This window comes from Apus apus, chromosome 11 (genome assembly GCF_020740795.1).
Source record: "Apus apus isolate bApuApu2 chromosome 11, bApuApu2.pri.cur, whole genome shotgun sequence".
Classification (NCBI taxonomy): domain Eukaryota; kingdom Metazoa; phylum Chordata; class Aves; order Apodiformes; family Apodidae; genus Apus; species Apus apus.
The window spans coordinates 4,131,462-4,144,070 of record NC_067292.1 but is presented as its reverse complement, the minus strand read 5'-3'; the positions used below and the strand labels follow the sequence as shown (position 1 = coordinate 4,144,070).

Sequence of the window (12,609 nt, the reverse complement as noted above, 5' to 3'; positions counted from 1 at the left end):
TAGATCAAATGGCTAGAACTTGACTATGAAATCAATACAAAGATTAAATGATACATTAGAATAAGTGTGTGATCTGGTTCCTACAGATGAAGCTAGAAACTGTAAGATTTACCTCCTCATTATGAGGTCTGATTCTTTTATTACCACTACTTTTATAATATTGAAGCACTCAGCTTATACGGATTAATTTTGGATTGATGGAGATGATGAGGATCACAGTGACAGAATCATGGATAACAAGGATAAGTGTTTCAATTATATCCCCACTTTGTAACATGACATTAATGCATAACCAGTTAGTATTAGTTAAAGTGGCAAAGAATAAAGATGAGGACTTACAAGGTGCAGTTATGAAGTATAAGTTGGTGACTTCTTGTTATCCCATATGTGTGTGTAAAAATTGATACTTGTATAAGTTGCTGGTAACAAGAAGGAAAAGAGTCTAATCTAGAAGAGGCAAAACAAAGGCACGGATCATCCTTTTGCTTTTTCATGTCACATATCCTGAAGTGAGAAATGAGGAAGGTACAAAGGGAATCAAGGCAATGTAATGCTGTGTGCACTTCATATAGACCTTCAAGGTCATTCCTGTCTTCCATAGCCATGCCTAATGTAAGTCTTTGCTTTAGTAGTGCTGGGCTGATTTAGATCAACACAAATTCTGGCTGAAAAAGCATTTCCAATGATGGAAGATTGACCTGGCATGAAGAGATCTTAATAAAATATAATACTATTACCTTTTAGTCAGGAAGGATGCCAGTTTACCTTATTTGGATGTAGAAGAATAGACTAACGTGATTTCTGTGAAGTAATGACATGGTTTTGATTAAAGCCCACTGTGACAGGGGAGCATAATTGCTGCTTTTCTTATATTTTGAAGAAGACAGTCAATTCCTTTATAAAAGTAGGTAATTTAAAGAAGGAGGTCTTCCATCTCTGAAGCCTGGCCTTGATCAAAAGGCTATTGAAATCTGTGAAAACATTGCCTTCTTAGAAAAATCTCTCCATTTTTCAGTTGTGTCTTGAACAAGTCCTAATGCAGAGTATGCACACAGAGTGTGTAGCTTGGGTTGCTGCTTATCCTTTCCATACAGACTGTATTTTTGTGGTGTTTTTTGAAAAATAGACACTTGCTGTCAATACATTACATTGTTGTTGGTTTGTTGTTTTTTGTGTTTGTGTGGTTTTTTTTCATTTGGAAATACTTCGTTGGAAAGAAATGAAAAAATATTCTTCACATTTTCTTTTCATTCTCAAAGTGTTATTAGATTTTAATATACTACTGATTTAAAACTTACATTTGGCACTGAAGTCTTTCATTTTCATGAACTTTATTTAATGAGTTTCATTCCTGCCTGACAAACAGTCCTAGCTTAAAAAGAAAATATGACTGACAAAGATCTCTATATTGGAGCTGTTATTGGCATGAGATTTCTCCCTTTAAAAAATATAAATTGCAGTCCAAAGTGTTACCTTGATTCTTTCTGAGCTAAGTGACCTCACAGTTCAGGTACTCCAGTAGACCAGACTGGTGGGTCAATTAAAACCCGCTGCTGCTTCCTCTCTACTAAAACTCCCACGTTTCCTTTTCAAAGGACACCGGTGCTGTGGAAAGGTTGTGGACTAGCATATGGCTCAGATATTTACCTGGCTCCAAGCGCTACTAGGTGTCTAAATTCAGAGGCTTTCATGGCTTGATGGATAGCTGAACGTGAACTAGGTTCCCAGTGATTAGCTGCGTTTTGTTTAATAAGGGCTAAGAGAAGAGTCTGTGTTTGTTCTCATTGCCTTTGCTGTAAGCATTCAGAATACTAACTGTTCTTGGCAGGGCTGGATGGAGACAAGGTGAAAGTGGCTTTGAAGTGAAAGACAGCCAGTTCTCTCCCAGAAGTTCAGAATGCAAATAATTGGGAATCCTTTTTTTACTAACCTAAGTGATGTGTCTGAAACATCTATTTTCTTAATTTCTCTTGATTAAGAATGCCTCCCTGCTTAGAAGCTAGGAGAAACTGGATATTAACTTCTTTTTGGGGGAGAAAGTTCAATGATTAATCTAATTTTCTCTGCTTTACTTTCTGTCTTGAAGTTTAGGGGAAGCTTTCTGCCACATAGAAAAGGTACTTCCTCATGGGTATTTCAGGAAATGAAATTTACATCAGGTTCTGTGTATTTGTATTGCTTTAAAAATTGCTGCCTATTAGCAATTTGCATTGCTGTGGTAGAACTATACCACCCAGATAAACAGGGAAGAGTACAAGAAAGGGAAACTATTAAAGAAAGCGTAAAGTTAAAATAGAACATTTGGATTATAAACCAGAGATAAGTGCAGAATATATATATATATATATATTTACTAAGCTTTCTGCTTGGCTGTTCTTGACTATAGAGTTTGCATCTGCATGTAAACAGCTTGTATACATCTGAAATCAAATTTGAATGATTGCAGGCAATTCCAATTTTACATGGGAACTGGGAAAACAGCATGCTAATCACGTGAGTTTTAAGTATTTCTGACAGAATGTTTCAGCTGTCAAACAGTTCAGATCAAAGGGCTGAGTGCCTGAGCAAGTCACTCTAGGGAAGAGGTGTTGAGTCTCAGACTACCTCTGGTAGTTTTATAAAAGGTGAGAAAAGAGCTTAGCATCCTCCATCTCCTCTGGTGCAGGGACGATCTAGAGTTTAACTGGTTCTTTCAGGCGCTGACCTATCTCCTCCCAGGATCTGAGCTGGCTTTCTGGCAGGTGTTTGCCAAACACACTTGTCATGGTGGTAAATTGTACAGGGATTGTGGAAATGTCTTGGAAGTTTTCAGACGAGAAGCTGGTATTCTGTATATTTTCAGGAATGGTCCTGCATTGTTTTTAGGGTGGTGAATTTAATGGTGGGTTAATGTCTCACGTAGTCTTTATTTTCTCTGATTTTTCTGATTGACCTCTAGTGCTAGCCAAACTCCTGAGAGATTGTGGGTCTTCTGTGTTTTCTGTGTGCCTAGCGCTGAATCTTACTCTTTGTATGTTGAATAGCTATTCTTTCACACATAAATCACTGCTCTGTCATATTCACCTGCTGTGAGATGTTCAATGCATATCATCATTTACATTAAATGATTTACTTCAAGAGAATATGTTATATTGCTTTATGAATTATGTTATCTGACATATAAGATTATGTTATGAATTGGCAGTTATAGTATTAGAACAGTGGGACTTTTTATAGCTTATGCTCATGATCCAAGAAGTAATTCATGCCTTTTCTTAATAGACTTCACTGGTCAAAAGGGAAGCAGACAAGAGAGCATGACATTTTTATTATGGATCCAGAACTTGGGCAGAATCCATTTAAAAAAATATTTGGTGGTTTGCTTAAATCTGTAGCCTGTTCATATCTGGAGGAAGGACACCTCTTTTACATCTAAACCTCTACTTTTTCACTGAATGTGTAATTTCCAGTCTATCTGAAGAGGCTGCAAGTGATCAAGTGTGAAGGCTTGTTTTCTGAGGGGGTAACAAGGACATTGAGTAAAACTGGAAGAACAAACAAATCCCAGGAATGAATAATTTATTCTACCAAAACAATTGTATTACTTATGAGAAAAAAAAGGTTAAAAACTAGTATTGCTCAAGGTTGATCTGCCCACATACCTTCACAGTTTTCCCATAATACTCAAGTAGGAATTGTGCCACTGTTTCTTACTCAATTTGTATGCTTTCTGGCTGCAATTAACTCTCTATAGATACTAGCAATTCTTAACTCTTCATCTCAACATTACTGGAATTTCTTTAGTGTAACAACAGATGTTTATTATTCATTCCACAGATGATAGTTCACCAGTGCATCTCTTCAGTCCCTCTGACTGCAATATGTTGGCATGCCCAGTGTACTGATCAGTGATGTAAAAAGTATTCATATATCATGAATTTGTCAGAGATCTAAATAAACAATGTGAAAAAGTCTTGCAGGGTAGAAAGTTATTGCCCTATGCAAATATAAGGTATGCTAAAAGCCTGAGTTCATTAATTCTTACTAAATGTCTTCTCTGTTCAGCAAGACCTTCAAGTTTTCAATAACACAAGTTAATAACTGTAGTTGCAATTCAAATGCCCTTGATTGGAACCATAATAGACCTTTCTTCTTATGTTTGTTTTGCTTCCCTGGGGCTTGTTGTCTTTAAAGTACAAAGTGACAGTCAAACATGTAATTAGTTATTATGAGTATGGTATTCAGGAGGTTATCCTCCTTTGCTCCATTTTCTGAAAGTTGGTGTCTGTTTTCTCTGTAGCAAGAAATGCAGTGTGCTCTAGAGATCTAGATAACCCTCTTGATTTTCTCCTTGTTCATCCTACTTTTCATTCTTTGTTCTCCTTCTTGGGTTAAAATAGCTTTACCTTTTGAAATTGTGTCATTGTGCAACTCATAATTACCAGTGTGCAGGAGGTACATCTGCACTTGGGAAGAAGGTGGATATAGAACTTAGCAATTCAATCACAGTAATTAGGAAAGCAGACCCTTCTTTTTCTGTAACATGTGCTGAACATACAGCAAAGCCTCACAAAAAGAGTGAAAATAACATGAGAAAACTCCCATGTGAAGAATTTGAGCACTGTAGCTCTCTAAGATAAAACTGTTGAGTCCTTAAACTGGATAATATTTTACTGTTAGTATTCAAATTCAGAGTCTTCTTTTAAGGCTGTAGATTTAAGACACTTGTTTGCATTTCATCAAGCCAGAAACAGGCCACACTTCCACTACATCCCAGCCCTGGGAGCTGACTATAATAAATAATAGGGATAGGGTGTTACTAGTAACTTCACCCATCAGCTGAACTGTTCCCTATGTTCTTTTGGCATCTTGATGGGGAAAAAAAAAACCCAAAACACACAGAAATAAAGAGAGAAGGAAATAGAAAGGTTATTAAGAGGTAAATAACAAAATGCCAAAGAGACCATCTGCTCCAATCACCATAAAACTCTGTAAGCATTGTCTTTTACCTCTTAATGCCTAAGGGCAATTTTTGCCAATAGTTCCAAGACAATTTACAGGCCAAATGAGTAATCAACAGATTGATAGCTAAAGCCACTGGAGCAATGACTCGGCTAGTGGGGTATGCCTGATCAAGGAGGAGCTCTGGGTGGTGCAAGCAGAGGTTTTGACTGATTATGATAATAGTGAAACTGCCCAGAAAGTGTGACAAATAAGCCATGAATATTGAAATACACTAAGGCATTACTATACCTTTACTGAGAGAGGATGCCTCAATTGGTATCTGCACATCACCATTAAAAAGAGAAAGCTGATGATTTTGCAGACATTTCTTCCTCAGCTTGATAAGTTAATATATATTGTTTAACATGATAATGTAGCAAGCTGTTGTTTTGTGGTTTGAAAGCCAGCTGCATTTGATTGATGCCAGGAATGGAAGTATTTATAAAATGACACTGAATTAGAAGTATTCAGTTTATGGGTCTGTGGAAATGAATCTTTTATGAAGAATAAAACTTTATGATGAAGGAGTAATACTGAGGAAGTGTGCATCTTGAATTAAACTATTTTGGACAAGATGTATCCTGTAGGCTTTTTAAAGGAAAATTTTGTGTCACTGTGTTTTTAAGAAAGAGATCTCCCTGAACATCATCTTTTGTGGTGTCCAGTCCTGAATGTATGTGTTCTGTCTGTGACCACCACAACTAGGAAAGTTCTCCCCTGGAAATATAGCTATCAGGCTTCTCCAAAAGATCCCCGGAATATATCTCAGCTGCTGGCTTAAAACTTGTGAATTTTGAAGCATCAACCAAAAACACTAGTCTGTTCTAGCTTTTTGTTTATGAGGGGTTATTTGTTTATTTTGTTTTAATGGAATACAATATAGAGAAGGTGCCACTGTGCATGGAAATGAATGGACAGCATTGAACTCTGGGTAGTTTGTGAACCTGCTTTGTGAGCACATGAAAGTAAATTATATGCTTCTGAGGACAAGCCATTCTCAGCATGATTGCAGGAAGAAAACACTAACTTCCCAATCGGCAGAAGGGCTCCCATTCAGCAGCTGCTCTGGTTGATGCAGCCATGAGAGCATATAGTGAAGGTTAGTGTAGCTTTTATATAAGCTGTACCAATGCAGTGACATCTAAAGACAACCCCAAATTTTTAGTGCATTTTTACATCTGTTAGATGAACTTGTGAGAATAAAGTAACTTTTACTTCAATGTAAATGCCACTCTGATGGAATCTAGAAACCGGTATCTCCAAACTTTCGACAGAAGCAACCTTGAAAAATATTGTTGTAATTTTCTACAGCTTTCCTGCCAGAGCTAGCATCTCTATGCAAAATGAATATAAAATTCAACTCTTCTGAGCTGCTGGAGTTTATTATCTGTGTGCGACAAAGGAGTGATTGCACAGAACAAGATAATGTCCAGTGAGTTGAAAGGTTAAAGAACTGCAGCTGGCAAATCAGAATCAGATTCAGCCATTGTACTAAGCCAGTTTTATGCCAGAGCAACTAGAGATTTGGGGATTTACATTAGATCTTAAAATCTACGTGTGCCTTCCACAGTCTTATAATCAGAAATATTTCAGTAGAACTGTCTAGGGCAACTGTATTAATATTTCAGTAGAACAGTTTAGGATAATTGTGTAAATAGGATCTCTGCCTGAGTATATCCTTTCATCAGTTTCTATATCTATGCTGGGGATCAACTCATCTAATAGATTAAGCATGGTAGTAACTGTATATTCATTTAAAATATAGACTAATGTACTTGAGTACAGCAATTTTTTTTAATTAACTTTTTCAGGAAAGAATTGCCTGAAACTCATTCAATATTACTTGTACTTGGGCACTCTTTAACATCCCCTGAAGATTTGCCTAAATTCTTATTTATTTAACTGGAGTCTTAGGAAATCTTCATGAAACACATTATCTGAGTTTCTTCTTGAAATGTGATAAATATCTAAGCAATAACACAATATGTTGTATTTGTGAAAAGTGGGTGAATCTTTGTTCTTAGGAACAAAAGCTTCTCTTTTTTCTTCTGAAGAAGTCTCAAACATAGTAGGTGAAAATATCAGGGCTAGGATCATCTTGTAGTGTTGGAAAACGTGGCATGGTATTCAGTGGTAAGCTGCTTTTTGAGCTGTCTGACCTTTAATCACTGCTGAATAAAACCAACATGCTGTCAGATCTCTGTTATTTTTCTCAGAGGGGTAACTCTGCCTGAATTAGCAGTGGAGCAAAATCTGTGAGGGTTTATATTCAAGGTCACTACAAAAAGAGGCAATGCTTTGTACTCTGGGAAGTACAGCAAAAGAAAAAGAAGAAACATCTAAGCAAGCCAGTTGTTTGTTTAACAGTGAACCAGGCAGTTGTTATGTTGGCTTATAAATGAAGCTGGGCTTGTTCTTACTTTTACAAAACCTTTTTTTTTTTTTTTTTTTTTTAAGTGATCTGTGCTTCAGGACCTTCACAAAGAATATTAACTCACTGTTTGTAGTTGTACATGAATGATATATATTTCAGTTCTGCAGGTACATGTTTCTCACATGTGAAGGCAGCCTAATTGTTCATGTTCTCACAAGTCACCTTCTGTTGTCTGTCTGCTTTGCCGGCAGGAACCACCGTGATGCGTATGACAGCTTTTGATGCTGATGACTCCAGCACAGACAACGCTCTTCTGAGGTATAACATCCTCAAACAGACACCTACCAAGCCATCTCCAAATATGTTCTATATTGACCCAGAAAAGGGAGATATTGTCACAGTGGTGTCACCTGTTCTCTTGGACCGTGAGGTAAGTGACCATTTTCCAAACACCAGTCTGACCTTTTAACATTTATGCCTATAATCATCTTCTTTGATGTGAAAGGAGGTTCAGAATATTGTGGCAGTGGAGATTCAGATACTCAACTTTGAAGAGTCTATTAATAGTTTTATTTATTTCCTATTTGGGCATAAGAAATTGTATGGTCTGTCCACTATTTATAAATCTAGTGGTTCATCATTTCTGGGCAAGACATTTAGGATTGGAAGGTAAGAGTCATTGACTGTTTGGAATTGAAAAACTAAAACAAAACCACAACAAAACCAAAACAACCAAACCTAAACCTAATTGTGCATATAGCTTGCTATGAGATTGTTACAATTTGGTGCTCTAAATCCTTTTCTAGACTTTTCTTTTATTGTATGGGCTAGTTAACTTGGTTCCCCATAGGTGAAAAAAAATTAAAATGCCAAAAAAATATAGTCAAGGGACAGGTATTCTGTATATAGTTTTAAGGTGAATTTCCATAGTGCCAAAAATCTATGTTTATTATAGATCATTAATATTATGAGAGCATAAATCAATATCAAAGAAAGCTTAGGAATGGTCATTTCATGTTCAGAAGATAATAAAGTAGAGCCAATCTGTTAAAACAGATTAGCTTTCAGAATATGTAAGATCTGACCACCAATAAAATGATCACCCTAAACAGTTACCCTATAACTCACCTTTTGATTATGTAGTCTTATGTGCTCTTAGAATCCTGGAAACAACCACGATCCTTTCTTGCAGGCTGTTTTAGCTATGTGCTGATTTACTGAACTTGTCTTTTAAGTTGGTTAGATTCAGGACTGTCCAATGTTCTCAATGTACAGCACCTTATTTTTTGTTTTAGCCCAATGAAAACTGTGCCCATACTGCTTCCCGTTTTAGGTGAATAGTCTTTCTGCTGGCTTTTCCAACAGCAGATAGTTAATGTGTAAACCAGACATATATTCCAGATATATAGTCCAGTAAAACGAAGGTCTGGGCCTTTAGATCTCTCTTTTAAGTTTAAAGATATTGTCAAGTTTCCCTTCCAAATTAATTGTTTCAGTTCAAAAGCTTTATATTGTTTTCTAAAGTCAGTTTAGGTATTTTTATTCCTAGTAGATAACCATTCCCCAGATTAATCCAATTTACTCAAAATTAGAAAATCAATGGAGGGGAATGAACATGCCTGCTTTTCCTAGTATCTTCCAAAGTTCACGGGTGATTCATGAAATAATGATGCTGTCTCCATACAAGAAGTCTGGCCTCAATCGAACAAGTATTACAGCTGTGTAGTATATTCTGAAAGCAGGCTCTGAATTCCTCATGATTTTTAATAATAGCCAGTTCAATACCTTTACTTATAAGGTGACATGGCAAGTTGCAGGCCTGTTGAAAGTGCAACATAATTTTTGTTGTTGCTGCAAATGTTGTATGTTTTATGAGCCAAAATGTAAGGGTGTGTAAAATGTTAACACTAAAAGCAAGCATTGTCTGCAGTTAAAGTCCAGTCCAGAAAGGCAAGGGGAAAAGTATGTTTTCTGTTTCTTCACAAAATGCTTTGTGTTGTGCCCTCTGTCATCTTCACGGGTTCAGTCTCTTCTCCCCCTTCCTGCTTATCTTTTTCTTGTGTAGAAACTTGTAGTCATGCCTTATTTTAGATCTGTGGAGTTAGACATTCTTGGTCCAAGATGTATAGCTTCTGTTTTTAACCTCAGCTTTGACGGACAAGCAGCCTAATGATCCTGTTCTGAAAAATTCTGGGTACCAAGATAATCTTGATACTATATAAATAGCTCTTAAGTATTTTGATGTAGCTCAGGTGGAGAGAGACGGGCTATCTAGCTTATTGCTAGATAGGTATCTGCATATCACCAGGCTTGAAGAAGTGACTTTCAGGATGCTGGAAAGGTAGTGGGCAGAAGAGAGTAATCTTTGCCACTTCTTCGTAGGATATCAGTGTCTTATTGTTCTCCTATTTTCTCTGGTGGACCTGTGTAGATTTTAAATGTTTTGGCTGTTTATCACAATCTTCTATGAAGGGCGTTGTAGAAACATGGGACAAAGAGACGATCTTTCCCCTTAAAGCCTTGCTAGTTAGGTGTGTAGCTTCAGAGGACAAAATCTTGAGGCACTGAATGGTAATGGTTGGACAAAGACCACATGAAACAGTATTTGTGAAGAGGAGAGAGTGATACTTTTGCCTTCTCTGTTCTTACCCTTATTTTGTTGGCATCTCAGCGGAGAACCTCTACTGTGCAACTGCCTGTTCCTTTAGCTACACAGGATCGGCTCAAAATGAAGACAACTTTGTTAATTTCTACAAGCCTTTAAAAATATTTGTTCTCTGTGACTGGCATTTATTGGGTCTTTTGCTAAATTGAGAGTATGGAGGTGGGAGTACTCCCTGGTGTGTAAAGTGACCTCTCCTTTAAAGGCTATTCTAAAGGTGTTCTGTGCACAAGGCAGCAGCAGGAGTATGTAATGTTGAAGGCATCGTTCTGTTGAGGGTTGTTTTCTTTCTTGCACTATCAAGGAGCAGAAAGGTCGTCTTAGGTTTTTATTTTGAGTTGTCTGTCCACTTTCAGATCCTCAACCTAGCTGTTTTATTTTGTTAACTTAGGTAGTAAATGAATTGGTGTTTGATTAAGCATGGATGGGAAAGGAAAGGAAAGACTTAGCACTATGGAGGATTTGTATTTCTATACCAGTGTATTCTTATTTACAATTTTTTCAGATTAAAATTTATTTTCAAAAGTGCATGATCCTCAGGGTTTACAGCAAAACTCAGATAATTTCTCAAAGAGCATCCATTTTCATTTTCAGAAGGCAGGTAAGGACATATTCTTGAAGATTAATGTGGGTTTTCTTTTTCTTGTGGGAGTTAGGCATCCTTGAATGTGTCAGCAATAAAGATTGAAGAGTGTTTGGGGGCAAATGATACCTGCAGATATCCACTGGAGAATACATTTTGATTCATAAATTCAGAGGAGAACAATGCCCTCCATCAAAGTGTATGGTCCAAATGACCCAAAACAGCACAACGGGAAGGGGGGGGGGGGGGCGTGTAGAAGGGAAAGAGGAAGAAGGAAAAAAGAGGAAAGAAGCCTTGAAGAAATGTCCCTAATTTTTTATTTCAGGAATTGAGAGTCCACTTCAAAGTGACACTTCCCTGCAGTGAAAGAAAAATAATGCTTCATGTGCATAGGAAGAGAAAACATTTGTACTCTTGTAGAAACAACTCTTAAATTTCTTTTATGGATCAGTAATCGGATTTTCTGCTTACACACAATACTGTTTTGCCAGTATTACAAACCCCTCTGCACTGCAGGAAAGTAGCTGGATGATTAGTATAAATTTTATATGACTAAAATACTGTAAGAAAGCTGCCACAACAGTGAAATATTTACTTCTCACTCTTTGAGGGGTAATATGGTTTTGCTTTTGATAGGAACTGCTGTGCTTAATTTGAATAAAAGTTAACAAATAGTTTGAGATCTCTGCTGCATGCTGGAGTATGCTGTCATACGTGTTCTTAAACACCTCAAGAAAACCAATTCAAGTGTTGTGTGATTCCGAGAAACCTGGGTTAGGTTCAATTAAATGAAGTGTGTGTTCTCCAGTGAGACTGACTCTCAGTGTGCCTGCACGAGCCACACCCCTGCTTTGGTAAACAAGTGCTGTGTTCTGGAACTATTTGAACCAATCTTGGTTCATCGATCTGCTATTATTTGAACTAGACCTTTTTTTCTCTCTCTTTAGTACTTGAAAAAGCTGTGAAGCCTTATACCATAAATGATGAGAATCCTGGAGTTAGCTTAGCCCATCCTACTCATGTTTGTGTGAACCACTTGTCTGAATGTAATAGCAGCTGAGCCTCCTGCTTGAGTGGATGGCTTTAAGCTTTAAACAGCTGCAACAAAAAGCAGTATGTAACAACTAGCAAGTGCCCATTCCTGTACATTCCCACACAGTGATGGATGACTGTACAGTGGTTAGCAATTTTTCAAGTCAACAGCAGCCCAGTGATAAATATTCACCCAGACTCTGCTCACATGAGGGAATGAGTGCTTGCATAAATGCTCCCTGCAGTTTGCGGCCAGTTCTGCTGTGATAAGTAAATCACAACATTCTTGTTGTTAGGGCTTAAGTTCTTTGAAGGGGTAGCTGGAAAACAGAAAAAGCTGGTCCACCTCTGCTGATGGACACTACCTTCTTTATCTGTATTTTTCATTTTGGAGATATGTGTCTTAAGCAGTAAATATACTTATTACTTACTCGATCTAAATGCAAATGCTGAACCAACAGTGCACTCTCATTTTTAATGAAAAGATATTAATCTTTTCAGCAAATGCATTCCACATTTGATCTTCATATTAACCTCTAAAATATTCATATTTAGAGTGATTTTGGAAAAACGTATACCATGGAGTGTATCAGCTCTGAGGGGGAAAATGGTATAATTTTGTCTTGTCTCATCTGGAACAATTCCTCCTTGCACGCCTTTAACCTGTTATACAGTGAAGTAAATTTCATAGCTCCATGGACCTCCATTTCTATAGTTTGGGGTGTATTTTAGTGATGGATCTGTCAATACCTCACATTTCTGCTTAAAATACAAGATAAACAAACCATTCATCCTTTTGCCTTGATTATTGCATTCCTTGTACTGTGATTTCTGGTACCTGTAAACATGAGGAGCAGTGGGTCTTCGGTCAGAAAAAGGTGATGAGTCTTCAGACTCTTTTCAGGGATCATTTCACAGTCTGTGGTAGCTCAAATCATAGAAGAGTAGAAAAATGGAGAGAAGAAAGCTTCCAGT

General features: G+C 37.2%; 1 protein-coding gene across 2 annotated transcripts in view; it reads left to right on the top strand.

Moving 5' to 3' along the window:
• Positions 1 to 12,609, top strand: part of CDH13 (cadherin 13) — a 424,829-nt gene that overhangs the window by 283,153 nt on the left and 129,067 nt on the right. For both annotated transcript variants that reach the window (XM_051629562.1, XM_051629561.1), the window contains exon 7: positions 7,609 to 7,787. In XM_051629562.1, the coding sequence (XP_051485522.1) occupies positions 7,609 to 7,787 (179 nt within the window). The remainder of the gene's footprint in view (positions 1 to 7,608; positions 7,788 to 12,609) is intronic.